This window comes from Sminthopsis crassicaudata, chromosome 4 (assembly GCF_048593235.1).
Source record: "Sminthopsis crassicaudata isolate SCR6 chromosome 4, ASM4859323v1, whole genome shotgun sequence".
Classification (NCBI taxonomy): Eukaryota; Metazoa; Chordata; class Mammalia; order Dasyuromorphia; family Dasyuridae; genus Sminthopsis; species Sminthopsis crassicaudata.
This window is the reverse complement of record NC_133620.1, coordinates 383,754,376-383,774,026: the sequence shown is the minus strand read 5'-3', so window position 1 is coordinate 383,774,026 and position 19,651 is coordinate 383,754,376. Positions and strand designations below refer to the sequence as shown.

General features: G+C 33.9%; 1 protein-coding gene and 1 long non-coding RNA gene across 6 annotated transcripts in view; one reads left to right on the top strand and one right to left on the bottom strand.

Annotated features, from left to right (window-relative positions):
• Positions 1 to 19,651, top strand: part of PCNX2 (pecanex 2) — a 370,349-nt gene that overhangs the window by 193,467 nt on the left and 157,231 nt on the right. For all 4 annotated transcript variants that reach the window (XM_074262410.1, XM_074262411.1, XM_074262409.1 and 1 more), the window contains exon 20: positions 16,208 to 16,349. In XM_074262410.1, coding sequence (XP_074118511.1) covers positions 16,208 to 16,349 — 142 coding nt within the window. The remainder of the gene's footprint in view (positions 1 to 16,207; positions 16,350 to 19,651) is intronic.
• LOC141539523 (uncharacterized) lies at positions 721 to 19,511 on the bottom strand. Of its 2 annotated transcripts, none has more exons than XR_012481317.1 (4): positions 19,448 to 19,511; positions 14,449 to 14,498; positions 13,339 to 13,424; positions 721 to 760 (listed from the first exon to the last, which is right to left on the bottom strand). It is a non-coding gene; the product is annotated as an uncharacterized LOC141539523 (long non-coding RNA). The 2 variants fall into 2 exon arrangements; XR_012481316.1 differs by lacking the exon at positions 721 to 760 and adding an exon at positions 7,717 to 7,842.

Sequence of the window (19,651 nt, the reverse complement as noted above, 5' to 3'; positions counted from 1 at the left end):
AGTTTGCATTTCCTCTAATCATTAATAATTTTGATATTTTTCTCCATCAAGATTAGTAGAATGACCATATTTAGAATATAACATTAAACCCCAAAAGATACTGGCAGAAGAAATGGTCATTTCTTATGGGAAAAAAGAAAGAAGCATTTGGATTGATTATAAAGGAGATCAGTATTATACAATTGTGAAGATATTTAGGATTTATAAAATGCATAATAAAGCAGAAAGAATCAAAAACATCAGCAATTACTTTTTAATATATCTAATCTTTTATCTATACAAGATATCTAAGAAGGTCATTTATTCATAGATTAGGAACATCATCAATGAGCATTAGTCCTGGAGACAGGAAGACCTGAGTTCAAATGCAGCCTCAGATACTTACTAGCTGTGTGACCTTGAGTAAGTCATTTAACCCTATTTGCCTCATTTATAAAATGAGCCAGAGAAAGAAATAACAATTCCTCCCCCCTTTTCTTTGCCAAGAAAATTTTAAATGGGGTCATGAAGGGTCATGCACAAATGAAAAATTACCAAACAAATTGATTACCTAATCAATACCACTGCTCTACTTTTCTACTTTTATCCAATACCAGTTATTTTTTATATTCACCACCATGTAATGAAATTTGAGATGCAGAAATGCTAAATTCTTTTATTTTCTATTTTTTTTTAACTTTTAAGAATTAAAAACTTTTATTCTTTCCTATGAATTTTCTTACCTTGCCTTCTTCTTGGTAACATAAGTTCAGTGTTAAATCTGTAAAATGATTTCATCAAGAGCATAGTTTAGAACTAGAAAGCATTTAAAGATCATTTACTCCAGTACTCCAACTTTAAAGATAAGGTAACTGAGGGCATTTCTTTAAATGATATATATAATACACATACACACACAGACACATAGACATATATACACATAAATGTATAAGCTAAGCTAAATATATATATATGCATATAATATTATGTGTAATAATGATATATGTTATATGGTTTTATTGTATTATGTATAATGTAGGTGAAGGAACTTTCCAAGGACATTGTAACAGAATACCTGAAAATCATTCACTACTTGGCTTATTTGTCCTAGTATATTATAAACACTGAGAGGGAAGGAGCTATGTATTTTATATATTCCCCTATTGTACATAGAATGGTATCTTACATATTCAATAAATATTGCTTAAATGAATATTTCCAGTAAAAACATTTGATTTTTATATAATATGTTTAAAATCTAAGTTCTCACAAAATGAAAAAATAAGATAAAGGTTCACAAAACTGTGATAGAAATTGTAAAAGTACTATAAGATTTATAAACCAAATATTGAATGTTTTCAGGTTTGGGGAGGTTACCGGGAAATCAGCATGAATCAAAGGTGGGGAAATGTTGCTTATGAAGTCAGAGTTCCCAGGCAAATGGTTGTACAATCTGGTTGTAGTTGACCTTTCCAATCTATCTAACATGGTTTCCCTTCATATATTTTATGTTCCAGACTATTCAACACTCCCTGAATTCAGTGTTTCAGATTTTCATTCCATGCCTTTGACCAATTGTACCCCCATGCCGGGAATGCACTCTTTCCTCACTCGCCTATCTTACAGTAGAACTATTAGCTTCCTTTAAAACTTATCTCAGGTGTCACCTCCTATAGGAAGCCTTTCCTGAATTCCTCAGTTGTTAATTGTCTCCACCTTCTCAAATTACTTTGTCTCTTAATTGTGTTAATGTTATATCTCCCAATAGAAAAGAAAGTTTTTGAAGGCAAGGTTTTCTAGTTTTATATCTTTATATCCAGTACTTAACACAATTTTATTTACAGAGTAGTGGTCACTTAACTAAATACTTATTGAATTGAATTGAAAGAATTTTTTATACTATTTCAAAACTACTCATTTTGAAAAAAAAGGACATTATTGTACCATATAACCTATTATGTTATGATATTTAGCTCTGAAGATTTAGATTCTAGGGATTTGACCTTGCAAGAAAAAATAGGAGAGAAAATGCTCATAGAATAGAAATGTTGCCTATGATAAACTGATGGGTGACATCCCACAGATCTTAAATCTATTTGTAAGAGTTACTGTCTTAGAGTTAGGTGCCCCAGGGACTAAAATAAGATCAGATGTAAGGATGAACTCATACTGATCTGCTTAAGGCTCTGACCAGCCATAATAAAACAAGAAAAAGTGTCTTCTTGTAGATCTGAAACTAAATCAAATGTCTTTGATAGAGAAAATGTACTTCTTTAAGAAAAAAGTGCAATGTTTTGAGTTTTCTTTCACTTAAACTATAGAGAAGAGCTCATTTAAGTAGCCCAACCATTTAAAGAATGTGCAAACCCTCTAGGAAAAGTTACAATGTTTAATTATAATAACTCATGTATGAACTTGTAAATGACAGAATTGGTTTTCATTCTTTTTCTCAAGGGCATAATATTTCAGTAGTAAGAGAAGTAATAAGGCTAAAATAATGTATTTTCATGGTTTCTCTTTCATTAGGTTATTACTGAAAACATAACAGTGAAGTACTGAAATGAAAGGTTTTTTAACCTTATTTTCTATGAAATCTAAAACAATTTCAGATCTGAGAAAATAGATTTAGCATATAAGTGTTCATTTTAAAAATAATTATCCTATAAGAAAATCAAGTTTGGTATTTATTTCAGAATTCAAAGTTTAATAAGTATTGAGTCGGTACAATATTTAACCTTGAATTTAAATATAATATACATGTATAATTCTCATATACAATAGACATATGTGTCTCTACAGGTTATATACAAGCCTTAATAGTTTAAAACTGCAACTAGGATTTTTGGGACACCCTGTATACAGAGGGTATTAGTGGAACCTTTTACTCTAGGGATCAGAATATCTCTTATAAAATGCCAAGTCTTGTCAATTCTGCCTCTACAAAATTACTTCCATATATCCCTTCCTCTCAACTCATACAGTTACCACTTTTTCCCCTCCTGCCTGGACTACTGTAATGGCTTTCTAATTGGCCTGGCTGCCTTAAATCTCCCTTTTTTCCTAATCCATTCTCCATTCGTTGTTATGTTGATTTTTTTTTCTAAAACAAGGATGTGACTGTCACTCGCCTATTCCCGAAGTTCCAATGATTCCTTTTTTGTCTTTGAGATCAGATACAAGTTCCTCTGGAATCTGAATCTTTTTTCAAAATTTAGGTCAGCCACTAGACTATTTTCACACAACTTCCCTTCATGCATTATATGTTCCAAACAAACATGCTACTTAATTATTTCTCCCCATAGGCACAATATTCTCTACTGCATTTATACCATTAAACTGCCTAGAATTATCTTCTTTTTCACTTATTCTTCTTAAAACTTCAAAATCCTTTCAAGGCTCAGGTCAAATGCAACTTCCCTTAAGAAGCATCTCCTGATTACTCTAGTTATTCAATCTCCTTCCATTACATTATATTTATTATACATTTGAAAGTAAGAAATCTGATAGCTATTCACTGGGGAATACCATGTGTACCATAACAATTAATTTATTTGGCTGGGTCCAAAGGGCAGATAAGCTTATGCTTTCCATACTTCCTAGAGACATAGTGACCTTCTTTCTTCAGCTTTCCCCAACTCTATGAGCAATACAGACTCATTGTCAGTTAAGTTTCATGCTTTCTTTGGTTTTCAGAGATGCAGTGGCCCTTCCTCATCTTTGCCCATCGCTTCATTCTCTAAGGATGTATGGATTTGCAAAACTTAACTCTGACCCCCAACTCACTGGCCAAGCTTCTCCTCTGTATGGGCTCTCACTGAGAAGTAATCATATGACTTTGATGTAATGGTGTTGGCTTTAAACAGAAAAAGATAACAATACTTAGATACTGCATGCTCTATTTACTCTTAGCATCCCAATCAATAAAGAAATAGCATAAATGACTAGATAATAAAGTGTATAATAAAGATATAAAACATCTCCCAAATGCTGCAAGCCTGACATTCTCCTATACTGTAAAAATCTCCTAAGATATAGCATCAATCTGGACCCAAAAGCTTTAGGTTTGAGTTTATTTTTAATTATCTACTGACACTCATTTTTGAGCAGACAAAATACAGCCCAAAGAACAACTCACAAGATAAAGGCAGAAACTCTAGTAGAAGGGAGGTCTCTGACCATGGAGTCAAAAGCACAGGTGAGTTGGCTCAGGATCCAAGTAAACTTTGAATTTTCATTCAACCCTGTCTGAATTAGAACTGATGCTTTCCCTATTTCTAAACTCTGTAATCACTGACAGGAAATTACAGCTTCTTATGATCACAGTTGATCCTTTTTGGTGCTAGACAAGTGGATTCTTTGGCCAACTCAACAAGGAGTATTTCCCATTACACAGAGAAGGATACTGAGGAACAATAGAAGTAAATGGCTGACCCAGATTCCCACAATCTTTAAGTATCAGAGTCTTGAATAAAACTGAATCAAATTTTCTCCATTACACTTCATTGCTCCTCAGCTCAATCCTTTTAGAACTATGTACTAAGAAATATTTTCCAGTGGAAGATGGATTTGACTTACTCACTTTGCCCAGAAGGCAAAAAGGAGACCTGGGTTAGGAAGTTATAGGAAGATAGGTTTCATCTCAATCAAAAAAAAAAAAAAAAAAAAACCTTCCTATTCTGCAACTTGGAGAAGAAAAAAGGAATGCAATAATTCCTTATCAGTTCTCACTGGAGGTCTTAAAATAAGAGCCGGAAGATATTTGTCAAATAAACTAAGAATGTTCAGCTGAATAAGAAGAAACAGCCTTGGAGTAATTTAAAGTCTTATATTTGAGCTGAAGAAATTAACTACATAAGCATAAGTATGGCTGTTCAATAAGAATTTTTTTTTAAAAATCCAAGAGATTTTAATGAATGAAAAGAATCAATACTGTAAGTGTTAGGCATGCTGGCACAAACTTTAGCACTATATGCTTTCTTTGAGGGAAGGTAGAGGACTAGTAGTAATGTCCACCTCACAAGAGGTAAACTGGTACTGCTGGAATATGCTTTATTCATAATTATGGTCAAGAGTAATTATGGTCACTTTTTTTAAATCTTAGCTTAAATAAAGAGGCAAAAAATGGTCAAACTATATCTTGTATATAGTTTTAGTTGAATCATTTCAGGAATGACATTGATAATCTGGAGAGTATTTAGAAAAGGTTAACTAAAATATGAGGAGTCTTAAGATCAAAATATATGAAATTCTATTGAAGAGAGAGGATTTATCTTGGAGAAGATAATGTTAAGAGGGTGCAAGATAAACGAGATAAATTTCTAGTGAGAGAAAAACCCACTACCCCCAGAGTTGCCACAATCCATTTTGCTTTAGCTCTAATTGTTTGCTAGTGGGGTACGTTTAAGGGTAGTGGATTTTTCCTAACTAGAAATTTTCAGACAAATTAGATAGCTTACTCATTGAATATGCCGGAGACATGATTCTTGGTCAATTATGAGTTGGACCAGATACCCTGAGTTCCTTATAATTCAAAGATTCTGTGATTGTTTTATAGCAAGAATTCATGTTTTGGTGTGGGTTAAATGACCACTGAAAGCCTAATAATTAATCCTATAATTCTTTATTCTTCAGAATACCACACACACATATGTCTATTTTCATATGTGGTTTAAAACATATTGTTCTCTCAGCTGGCATTTTTTTTATCAAGAATCCAACACACCAACTTTTTACATTAATCAGTGAGGTATGCGGTGACTTTAATATTACATTTAGATACTAAAAGTCGTCATTGTAATTTCTCCCACAGTGCCATAAGCTGTCAGCTAAAGTTGAATTGTATATCATAACTGGATTGGTAGCTCAGTTTTTCTAGTGGATTGCAAGTGCTATTAAAAAAAAAAAAAGATCAGGGACCATTTCAGTAACTCAGGAATAGTTCCCTGTTCTCTGACAGTTTTGATCTTGGAGTTGTTTTTTAATCTTTTCAAAAGCCCAATATTATAGTCCTTGGCTACTTTTCATCTATCATTTTGCTTTTGCTTCTAGACAGAAGTTTGACTGTCATTTCTTGACAGATGAAGAGCCTTAGTCATCCTTGATATAGGTTATTGTGTTGGTATTTAAATTCAATTGTATCTGAATACACTGTAGGAACTTTTCTATCCCCTTAAAAAAATAAGACACTAAAACTGTTGCATATAAAACCAAGCCTTCCCTTAAGAATGTCAGTGATATGATTTCATCAGAATAAGAGGTCCCTTTAACAATGCAGATCACAACCTGCATTAGCTATGAGAACTCAGTTTTTTGTGCACAAAGCTAGTGAGATTCAGAGGTGGGATATAAATTCAGATTTTCCTAACTCCTGGCCCATCACTCCATATCCTTCGTTAAGATTTTTGTTTCTTTTAAGAACATGTGGTAAAATGACAATCAGGACAGTGTAATAGGACTTAATAATAGGCATGTATAATTTTTGTCTTTGTATTCAAATCATTCAAAATACTAAATTCTTAATAAATTTAATCTGTTGATTGATAATTTTTGATACTGTGCCATAACTGCCTGGGCAGATACTTTCCCCAAGTCATTTTACACTTTGAATTGCCATGTACTTTTCCCTGCCACTTCTCTCTAAGACTATAATCAAATGAACAATCCTTAGCTTTTGGAAAGAGTGTATCAGCAAAGTACTCATTATTGTACCAATAATTCTTGCAACCAGTTCTTCCAAACCAAAATTCCCTTCCCTAGATACCATTCTTCTCTCTCTCTCTATATATATATATATGTCTTCTCCCCCAATGAGAAAGTAATCTCCATGAGGGTAGGGATTGTCACTTGTTTTTGTATCATTAGTGCTTTTCGCAGTATTTGGCACAGAGGAAGCTCTTTAAAAACTTAATTTTCTTTCATTCATTCCTAATTGAAAATTTTGTGAAAAGGTAGAATTTCACTTTAACTTTGCAACTTTTTTTCAAATATTCTGCCTTTGTTCCAAAGGCAAATTTCTTCTTCTTCTTTCTTCTTCTTTCAAAGAAAGAAATCCAAATAATTAAGATGATTTCAACAACTCATTATAACTCACATGAAGTGAAATGAGGAGAAAACGGGGTGCAAAACAGAAAGAAGAATGTTAGACAGAAATACCACTACATTCAGGTTTTCCTTAATGATTAATATATATTTTACCATATAATATATTTGAAAATATATTATGCATGAGTATACAATTTTAAAAGGATTAGATGTTAACTAATCCTTTTATGCCAAGTATGCCAACTGCCAGGAAACAAATAACTAAACATCTCCTGTCTACAAGGAATTTATACTGGGAAGGAAAGGGTAACCTATACAAGTATTACTAGGAGCCTTTATTTTATCTGAAAATCATTGCTTTAGAAGAATTATTTGGCAGTATTAGCTGCAATTTTATGGGAATTTATGGAACTTTTTAAAAGTCATTATTAGCAAGTAAATCCTGGTTGACTTGAAATAGCATAATTCCCCTTCTCTCAAATCAGTCTTATCTCTACTCACAGGAAAAATAAAATATTTTTAAAATCTAATTTCACAGCTTTCAAAAATCAGGATGTAAAACTTGACTGCCCCCATATAAATAGCCCCTAGGTCATTCTGCTTTGAGAAATTTATTTTCACTTCAGAAGAATTTCTAATATAAATGTGCAGCAGGATGGTTTACCTTTCTCTTCATTTGAAATTTTATTGCAGGTATTTATCTAGGCAAAATACTAGTCTGAGCTGGTAAATGAATGTTGACAGATCTCAGCTGATGTATTTTTGTTAAGAAGATTATTGTTGTTTAATGAGCAGATTTATTTTAATTCTGGAGATCTCTGCCTAAATAGAAAAAAATAGAGAAAAATGAAAAATAAAATAATATTAAAATAAGACTGATTCTAATTACCTATATTTTATAATAGAAAAAATGCAAAAGCTAGGTGGTGCAGTGGATAGAGCACCAGCCCGGAAGTCAGGAGGACTTGAGTTCAAATCTAGCCTCAGACACTTAACACTTCCTAGCTGTGTGACTCTGGGTTAGTCATTTAACACCAATTGGCTCAGCAAAAAAAAAAAAAAAAAAAAAAAAAAAAAACTGACCTTAAAAGCTATCGAATCTAATCCCTTAATTTTAGAAATAAAGAAACTGAAACTCAGCAAGGTTATATGATTTACCCACAACCCTACAGCTGGGCAACTAAGTGATACAGAGCATAGAACAGTGGTCTTAGAATGAGGAAGACATCTTCCTAAATTCAAATTTGACCTTAGACACTTATTGGCTGTGTAATCCTGGGCAAGTCACTCAAATCTGTTTGCCTCAGTTTCCTTCTCTGTAAAATGAACTGGAAAAAGAAATGGAAAACCACTTCAGTGTCTTTTCCAAAAAAAATCTTAAGTGGGATCAGGAAGATTTTGAAAGAACTAGGCAACTCCTTTGGAATCTGATGGCTCTCTTGAACCCCTATGTAAAAATACATTTTATTTTAAATACTTTTAGAGACAACTGATATTATATACAAAGTTAACATCTAATCCTTTTAAAATTGTATACTTTTATGCAAAATATATTTTCAAATGTATTATATGGTAAAATATATATTAATCATCAAAACAAACCTGAATGGAGTATTATTTCTGCCCAACATTCTTCTTTCTGTTTTGCACCCCATTTTTTCCTCATTTCACTTCATGTGAGTTATAATGAGTTGTTGAAATCATCTCAATTATCTGGATTTCTTTCTTTGATGAAATTTCTATTGTACCACTTCTATTTCTTAAGTGTTAATTATTGTGTTTTCCTATAATGCTCTAATTCTCATGCCATTAATTATCTGAATCTAACCATTCTTTCCCTGATCCATATATATATATATATATATATATTCCACAGGATCTTAACTACAAAATTTTAATGAGTTAAATAGTAAGAATTTTTTTTTCTTTTGGATGGGACACTGAGGTCCAGCTTTCTGAAGTAGAGTGTCAATTTTCATGCTATTAATGACAAGACTGTTCAGATCATTCACTGTGAAGGGTCAGGATCTCTAGTCCTGCTCAAATTACTCTAATTACAAAAGGTCAAGATACTTAGATTCATTCAAGCAAGCAAGCAATGGTGTAAACTAAATGTGAACAAGCCCTGAACAGGTGGAAAGAGTGAAAAAAACTCCATCATTGGATGGAAACAGATGACTCCTCACAGGAAATGTGTTGTTTTTAGCTGAAAAAAATCAAACAAATCTCTGGACCTCTGTATAAGACAACAAGCCAATTAAAAATATCTGGAATTCCAATAAAAGTTGGTAGACTAGGCTAAGGCTCATTATTGCAATGGGAACTCAGAGGAAAGGAAGTGGGAAGATCACTAGATGGTCTTCTCAGGAAGTTAGCCAAGAAAAGAAGAAGGAATATTAAAAATATAGCATATATATGGATATAGAAAGTAAATATGGATGAATTAAATGAAGGTTTTTTTAAGAGTAGGGTATACTAGATTTGCTAATGTTTCCCAATCAAACTATTCACAGAATTACAGAAAAGGAATATATTAAAGTAAAACGAGTCTTGGATTTTGAGTCATTTTGGAATCTAGGCATTCTTCTTATTAAGTCATTTTGCTTAAATTCTGTGTGCATCAGTTTCTAATCTGTAAAATGATAACAGCAGAATAGAATGTGAATGCTAAGATCTATTCCAACTTTAAATATGTATAACCAGGTGGCTGTTGAGCAGACATCAGCATGTTCAGCTAATACATGTGGAAGATATTGGGGAATTTGTTGCCAGAGAAGCATGATGGCATGCTTTTTTTTGATGGCATGCTTTTTTTGAATGCAGGCCATTTTTGGCTATGCAGCCAATCAAAAAAAAAAAAAACCAACTCCTTTTCATTAGATAGTTAGCAGACTAAACCTAGTACAGAGACCTCAAATCAGAGAGCAAGGCACTTCCATTATATGTCATTATTCCTCTCAATAGGCAGGCTCTCCATCTTCTTCCATGTGAGTGATTGCATTATATGAGTATATTGAGGCTTAATTACTAGCTGCCTTTTATATTTATTATGCTATGGTTCTCTAATTTCCGGGGTTACTCAGTCTAACTTTTACCTGAACTGGAATTCTTTCTATAGCATCTTTAAAAAGCTTTGCCTTGAAGACCTCCAGTAATGGGGAAATGCATTATTATCTCCTGAAGCAGTCTTTTAGGATAGATTTGGAATACTTTTTGACTCTCATTTTAGGAAATTTTTCTTTATATTAAAATAAAATTGATCTTTTCAATTTCTAGCCCCTAAAAATCTCATCATACCTCTCCCTCCCCTATCAGGTTCAAGCATACAATTTGTTCACATGACTTCTTTGAAATTAATAATATCAATAATATTTATTAAACACCACTATGAGATGCTAGAGAAGCAAAGACAAACACACACACACATACACCCCAAAACAAAAAAAAAGCTAGCCCCCACCCTTAAAGAGCTTATATTTTTGGGGAAAGACATACAATTTACACAAGTAAGTAAAGTCAAAAGACATAGAAAATGATAAAAACATTTTAAGTTTCAAATATTTCAAGATATAATGTTAATTATTATATTTATTAAGAAAATCCTCAAATAGGAGGTGCTATTTGAGCAATGCTTTGAATGAAAAATTATATTCTATGGAGATAAAGGTAAAAAGAGATGAAAAGACAGGTGAGTAGAAGGGAGGGTTACTTGTGTAGAGACACTAAGGCACAAGTTAGAATACCCTGTATGGGTACCAATAAGCAGGCTAGCTTGTCTGGAATAGAAGAGGACTAATATATAATTAAGACTGAAAAGGGAGGGGAGGGCCAGATTGTGGAGTCCTTTAAATGCTGGGCTAAGGATTTTGTAATTTATCCTAAGGGCAGAAGGAAGCAGTTAAAGATTTGTTCTGGAGGAAGGGTAGAAGGAATTAATACATAGATCGGTATTTTCAGAATTTCAATTTGGCATCTATATGGAGAATAGATTGAATAGGGAAGAAATTATAGGCAGACAGATCAATCAAGAGGTTATTTCAATTATCCAGGGAAGAGGGCATGAGATCTTAAACTATGCTGTAATGGAGGTAGTTAGGTAGTTCAGTGAATAGGGTACAGGGCCTGGAGTCAAGAACATTTGAGTTCAATTCAAAATCAAACAAATCTCTGGATGTTTGTATAAGATGGCAAACTAGTTAAAAATATCTGGAATTCCAATCAGAGCTGGTAGACTAGGCTAAGGCTCATTTTTACAATGGAAACTTGGAGGAAAGAAGTGAGAAGATCACTAGATGGCCTTCTCAGGGAAGATAGCCAAGAAAAGAAGGAGGAATATAAGAAAATATAGCATTTATATAAGGATATCGAAAGTAAATATGGATGAATTAAATGAAGGTGGTTTTTTGTCTAAAGTATCTGAAACACTTGGTAGCTATATGGTCTTGGCAAGAAACTCAACTCCTTTTTGCCTAAATTCCTCATTTGTAAAATAGGGACACATTGAAGAAGGAAATGGCAACTCTCTTCAATATCTTTGCCAAGAAAATTTCATGGATGCTGTCCACAGGGTCATGTAGTCCTGTGAAACTACAGCAGTGATTATGAGATGCCAAGAGCTATTGTAGAAAGAACTGACAAGATTTAGGAACTGGTTGGATATGGAGCCTGAGGGAGTGTGAGAAATCAGGAATAACTTCAGAACTACAAACTTGGGGAGAGTGGGAAATTGGTGGAACCATTAACATATCTGAGGAAGGTTAAAGAAGGGATACATTGGAAGGAAATATAATGAATCTATTATGGGCATGCTGACTTTGAGATGCCTATGGAACACATAGGTAGAAACAGTTGGTGCTTTTGAACTGGAATTCAGTAGATTTGGGTGTCAACTAAAAAGAAATGATAAGTGAGCTCTTGGGAGCTTAAGAGATAAGCAAGGGAAAAAATTTTGAGAGAGAGGGGAGAGGCCAGGTCAGAGTCCAGAGTGAGCTTAGTGAGTGCTAGGTAGAGGATGATCCAACAAAGGAAACCAAGGAGGGGTGCTTAAACTGGTTTAAAACAACAACAACAACAACAACAACAACCAAGAGAAAGAACAGTGTTACAGATACCAAGGGAAGAAAGATTATTTAGGAGGTAGAGGAGATGGGATGGGAAATGTCAGCTCATATTCTTCAAGTAGCATTTTCTCTAAATTAGATGTCTCCTGTTTTTTTTCTACTGATCTGTATTTATCGTGGCTTTCTATTTCCCTCACCATTCTAATCCCTCACTATTCTCTGGAGACACTCCAGTTTGTTAATAAAATTCAGTACCAAGGAAGAAAATAATACACCAGATGTGGTCATCAATGGCAATTGAGTCTGTAGTGCATTTGAGCTCTCCTATCCCCATATCCATTGTGCCATATGAAGGGTTGAAAATGGCACTCTAAAATAAAGACAGCAAGAATAACTGAACCTGGTTAAATAGCATCCAGAAGAAATTTAGACTGAAGGAAATATAAGAGTTATTAGTGAAGATTTTAAAAGAATGGGAAAAGCCATAACAATATTGTTATAAAAGAGGGGTTAAGCTGACATCAACAATTACTGACTTTCTATGGTAAATTTAAGCCTATTCTCAGTCCTTGCCCTTCTTGACCTTTCTGTAATGTTAGATGCTTTTTCTCACTGCATTCTATAGAATACATATCCTCTGTTTATTTCTTTGTGGTACTATTCTACCATGGTTGGCTTCCTGCCCAATAGAGTGATCCTTTTCAGTAAAAATTACCATCCACATACTTATTCTTATGCAGGGGTGTACATTAAGACTCTGTCCTAGGCACTTTCATCTGCTCTCTTTCCACTTTCTCTTTTAATGATTTCGTCAGTTCACATGGATTCAACTTTGTTTCTCTACTCTGTAGAAGACTTCTAAATTGGCAAATCTAATTCCATCTCTTTCCTGAATAACAATCTTGATTTTACACTTGTTTACTTAACATTGTCCCACTGGCATCTCAAGCTCAACAGGACCAAAATAGGATTTATCTTTCCTCCTAAACACATCCTTCTTCCTAACTTCTTTATTTCTACAATGAGCACCACTATTCTTCCAGTCACCTAGTATTTCAACTTAAGAGACAGCCTTCCTTCTCACAAATCTACCACATCTAATCAGTTGTCAAATCTTGAAATTTATACATCTTCAACATCTCTGATAGATAACATCTCTTACTAGTTCAAGTTCTCATTCCTTCTCAATTAGATTAGGGTAATGGCCTCCTAATTTGTTTCTTGGCCTCTACTCTCTCCCTCTCCAATTTGTTCTTACCTCAGTAGCCAAGCTGATATCTCTAAAGTTCAGATCAGACCACAACAGTCTTCTTCTCAGGAACTTTTAATGTCTTCCCATCACCTCTGAGTTAAAATGAAAACATTTTATTTTTCTTTCATGAACACCACTATCTGATTCCTACCTATCTTTTCTGACATGTCATAATTTAAATGGAGACAAAATAAATGTTTCCCAAGTGATGCTATGTTGTTGAACAAGCAGTCTATTGAGTGATTGATCATAACTCATACCTTATGTCTATCTATCTATGTCCCCAGTTAATGGACAATAAACTAATCCCAGAAGTACATAGGAAGATAAATATAAGTTGCATTATATCTGGGAAATTGTTCCAAACTTTTTAATGATGACAAGCTGTTTCCTGCAAATACTACCCCTCTTTTTAACACCTATAAGTTCTTGATGAAATTATATCATCCAGTTGTTTATTTCTCAGGTAGCATTGTTGTATGTTAAGATTTTTAAAATAGGGATGATATTGCTTATCCTGCAACACCTTTTTTTTTGTTTGTTTTTTAAGAGATGAGAGTGCTAACAAATCTTCTAATATTTAGTCATCTTAATTAAGCTGCTTTTATTATATTGGCTTTTGTTGTCTGGTCCTTGGTTCCCTATTCTTTTATATTTCTAACATGCATAATAATCTTCAGAACTTCAAAATATCTGTGAATTCATCGGTGTTATTATGCCTTTTGCTGATGATGACTATAATCCCTCTATATTCTTTTAGCCTTCAATTGCTTTGGACAAAAATAAAATTAATGTCTGAAGACCAATCTAATGCGAAAAACCTTTTCTAAACTTAGTTGGACCAGTCATTGTATATAACAGACACACTGCCTGCTTATCTATTTCTTAAATTTGTGGTCTTCTGAAATCAACCGGGTGTTGGAATCAGCTTAAACTGATTCATTAGAACTGATCATTTGATTTTTTGGTGTGAGCATCTGCAACTTGGAAATTGGCAAATGCTACAAATCAGGTCTGGTTTTATTGTTTTGCTGATTGTCTAAACCTGAAAGTGAAGGATAATGTTGCAGGTTAAATGTAAAGTATTAAATGTTTATCAGTACAATTTAGCCTCACCTTTATAATCCAGGGTTACTTCTGCAACATAGTGAAACATTGGAGCAAGACTGCAATAGAATCAGAAATATTTAATTTATTTTCACCATGGCCCTAATTTTAAATAATCACTGTCACTATGAATGAATAAAAAGACATTTATTAAGAAGAAACCATCATATTCCATGCATTATACTAGTTGATGAGGATATAAATATAAAAGTAAAACATTCTCTGTCCTCAAGGAGCTCATATTCCTTATTTGGAATTGTGTAGCCCTGGAAGGGAGTGTTGATCTGGGTAATCAAACAATGGTGAGTAGAATCATAGGATACTTGACCAACACGTGCTTCCTGGAAGAAGTATAAATTCTGATTCTTTTTTCTTTATTTTTTTAAGTTTTTTTTTTCCAAAATTATATGATAAATTGTGTTTCTTGTATAATTCTGTGCTCAATTCACTGCTCCACCTAGCTGTAGCCAAATAGTGCAATGGAGAGTGTGGTGAATCAAGTATCAGCAAAGATCTCAGTTCAAATCTGACGTTAGACACTAAGCAGTTGTGTAGGTCTGGGAAAATCATTAACCTTAGTTTTCTTCAGGTCCTACAAAAGTAAAATGAGGACAATATAAATAGCTATTTCTCAAGGTTTCTGTGAGATAATATGCTTAGCATAGTGCTTGGAATTCAATAGGCACTATAGAAATACTTATTCCTTTCCCTTCCCCTTTATTAAATTGAAATCTACTTATACAGAGGTATAATAGTATCTATCTTTGTAGCCATAGAACCTAGCACAATGGTTTGCATATTTATTCAATTTAAATTAAATTTGAGTTTAACCATAGACACAAGTTAAAATTTCTCAATATGGTAAAAAACATCTATCTTCTCAATTGAAGACATAGAAGGACAACTATTAATTAGGAGGAAATAGTCTATATTAGTAAGAATAGCTAAAATGATGGTAATATAGTACAGAAGTTGTATTTATATTTGTTGGTTTTAAGATTCATGACCTGACCATCTACATGTAAATGACCAAATACGTGCAGCAGATCTATTTTCCAGATTATAACAGACTGACAGCTTATAGAAGTCATCCGTCAATGAACAATGAGTTAAGCCCAGAATTAATCAAGAAGAGAACAAAATTGATTGCCTTTAGGAAATTGCAAAACTCTTAATGACTCCAAACTCCCAGAAACAATGCCCATCTTCTAAATATCAATATTTAATATTGTTCTTATATGACATACAAGTCATCAAATGGACCCTGAATATAATAAGGGTCAATGGAGAATCCCTATGGTACTTGTGTGCAGGCTGCAACACAGAACAAATTGACAAACATAAAAGAAGAATGGGAATAAAAAAATATTATCAGAGAAATATATAATGGAATAAAAAAAAATGGGCTGACCTCACAATCAGAGTGAAGAGCAATAGGAAGACAACTCATTTGCTCCAGTGTGAAAGCATCCCAAAATGTTGGGTGGATGCCCCATGACAAAACTGATGGGAGAACATGGAAAAAAGTTATACAAATTGGGGATGCAGAGATATGTTGGTTGCAATGGTTTCCTCTTTGGAAACATCCAGAGTGATGATTTTATAGATCTATTTGAATAAGATGAATGAAGTTGTGACTTCTGTCTAGTATTCTCAATCAACATCTTTTGACCTCAAGCTGTATCATGTTTATATAAAATGTTCCTACAGATAAATAATTTAGCAAATGGGAATTCTAAGTTTGTTTGCTTTTCTTTCTTTTCCCCAGATGTTGCCCATCTGATGTGGTTTGAAAGACTTTATGTCTGGCTTCAGTGTTTGGAGAAATACATCTTGTACCCAGCAATAATTTTGAATGCCCTCACTATTGATGCATTTTCGATTAGCAATTACAGGAGACTTGGTGGCCAGTAAGTAGCTAATGGTATAATCATATAATAATTTAAATTGCAAAACTAGTGAATTTTAAACTACAGCAAATTTTTCTAAATGCCTTAAAGCATTTCAGCAACCACCTCTCCTCTTCCTTAACACTAGGAAATCTAACTATGAAAAAAAAATGGGAACCAGTAAATATTAGATTAATTTACTTTGCTGTTGCCTGGTTGGTCATTTTGAGTGACCTGAATCCAAATGAAGTTAGATCTCTCTTCTAAATGATGTTACAAGTAAATGCCAGTCAATATGAAAATCAACACAGAAATATGTGAGTTCAAATAAAATGCCTGATATGTGGTATGAGTCCAGATCTCTTGAAAATCTTAGAACTTTACAAACTGTCATTCCATTTAGCAACTATTCTATCACTTTATTGCTGGGGGAGAGGAAAGTTAATCACTGTCACTGCTCTTCTTAAATTTATTAGGTTTAGTTTTATAATTAAAAGGCTTAATCTAGTCCAGATTCTTGGATTGCTTTTTTTCAAAGTAATAATATACAATAGATTTATCAGTTTTAAACACAAATTAATTTTGAGTTTCTAAATGAAAATCCAGCTGATAACTTGTGGACTTATCATTCTGACAAAAGGTAAAAGTTTTTCATCACATAAGTTGTTAGCTCATATGAGAATGAAAAGAATATCCCATGACTTCTTTTTATAGATTTACTATTTTGGCACAGGGTACTTTGCTCAAACAAGACATGCCAAAAAAATGCTATATAATACCAGACACACACTATGTAACTGATATTCCATTTGCAGTGGGTAAGAATACTACATTTGGCAACAAAAGTTTTGGGTTTGAATCCCAGTTTTGCTGTTTAACACGTGTACAACCATGGAAAGATTAATCAGTCTCTCTGGGTCACAGTTTTCGCATCTTTAAAATGAAGGAGTTGGACTCTTTGTATTCTAAGGCCTCTTCCAACTCTAAAATTGTGATCCCATGTTTGCCAAACTAGTAAAAAGCCAAGTTTAATGACATTTTAACACTAGATTGTGCCTGGTGATCTCTACATAGCTCATGTCTACAATTATGGGGACATTTAATTATGATGTCCATATAAGAGCTCTGTTGTAGTTGGGGATTGCATTACTATATAGTGCCTTTGGACCAGATGTCCTTTTGTCCTATTATCCCAGGAGGTCTCAATCATCCCAGGTAAATCCTGGTTTTCATCTGTTGTGTCTTAGGTTAGAACAATTAAGTGTTTTAATATTAAGTTTCTTCAATAGACAACTACTTATTAAAAATAATTCACTCAAACCAGGGCCCCAAAGGTTGAGGTTTGGAGTTCATATTTCTTTGGGTTTTGCTTGGATGGTCTAGGTTGTTACAATATTCCTGATAACTACAAGGCATCTTTGATTCTGGAAGACAGTCATTTGCTTTATACTTAACTGAAGAGATTGTTCGGATACCATTCCCTTGATTACTAAAGGAGAAACCACAGATTTTCAATAACTCTTATTCTCTAGATTTCATACTTTGTTACTGAAATTAACAGAAACAGAGAATTCACTATAGGGGCATATAGTTTATTAAAGGAATATTTCTTTTTCTCTGTCTCTGTCTGCCACTCTCTGTCTCTCTCTTTTTTTTCTGTCTCTCTCGCTCTCTGTCTCCCTCATTCTTTCTCTCTGTCTGTGTCTTTTTCTCTCCTCTCTTCCTCTGTCTCTATCTCTGTATTGCTCTGTCTCTCTGTCTCTGCCTGTCTCTGTCTGTCTCTGTCTCTCTCTCTGTCTCTCTCTCTGTCTCTCTCTCTCTCTCTCTCTCTCTCTCTCTCTCTCTCTCTCTCTCTCTCTCGCCTTCATTCTTTCTCTCTCTGTCTGTGTCTTTCTGTCTCTTCTCTCTTCTCTGAGTCTGTCTCTGTCTGTCTCTGTCACTCTATCTATTTATGTGTGTGCATGCAATCCTACTTTGTAATGTAAGTTCAATAGTAGGTTCTGAAGCAGACCCTATTTCCCATATTTCTACTTGTTGCTGAGGTGTTTTTCATAATGCCAAAATCCCAGTTTATAAAGTGTCACAAATCTGCATCTCTACAACATAGCACAATGGGAAAAGCATTGGATTTGTGTCAGAACTTTTAGGCTCTAACTCTGGCTTTACTACTTACTACCTGTGTAGTAAGAAATTACCCTCTCTAGACCTTTGTTCCTCATCTGTAAAACTGAAGGGATCTACTAAGTGTCAATCAATAACCAATTTGAAAACATTGGACCTACAGTCAAAGGAATTCAGTTCAGAACCTACCTTTGATTCTTACTTGTTACATGGATTTGATCAAATAATTTAACTTCATTGTGCCTCAGTTTCCTCATTTGCAGCATGAGGTAGTTGGACTAGATGAGTTCTAAGATTCTACCCAATTCTAGATCTATTATCCTCTGAAAAGATGGTCTCTAAAGTCTCTTCCCAATCTAATTTCTAAAACTCTATTAATCTCTGTTAGCCCGCCAAGTAGAAAACTACTTGCATCTCACACAGGGTCATTTTGAGGATGTGATCCATGAAGTCTCAGGAACAGTAGGGCTTAGGGAAAGCAACTAGCCCTGGGACTGGAGATTTTAAAAATCTGTGTAAGGATTTTGAAAACACTTTTTAGAGATTATCCCATAGAATAAGAGATAAGCCCCAAGAAAGAAGGGCTAAATCAGAAATACAGACCTAATAAAGTATCAAGTTTATATAAGCCTTAGCCCTTGCTTTCTGTACCTTCCCCAGAGAAAGACCTTTAGTACACAAATTTTTCAGGGGAAAAGCTAGTATCAATGTCTCAGGTGGACTAGTGGATAGATAGTTACCTTAAAATATATGAACCCAAGTAAAGATAGACTCTTAAAAATATATCCTTTCATTTTATTACTCAGTTCTAAGATAGCCCCCATAGTCATGTAGTCTTATATGATACTGTACATGATATTGTAGAAACTAGTTCTCCCTTGGAATATCATGATTAAAAAAAAGTTCGTTTTATGAATTCATAGTGTCTTTCAGTAAAGTCTGGTTCCCTAGGGGAGGTAAGTCCTGAACTCAATAGTCAGAGAAGTTTTTTCATTTACCTGGTTCTGCTCACAATTGAAGTTTCTTATGTTGATCTCTCTCTGTCATTCTGTCTCTCTGTTTCTCTATTTCTCTCTGTCTCTCTCTGTGTCTCTGTCTCTGTCTCTGTCTCTGTCTCTCTCTCTCTCTCTCTGTCTCTCTCTCTCTCTCTCTCTCTCTTTCTCTCTGCCTCTATCTCTCTGTTTCTGTCTCTCTCTGTGTGT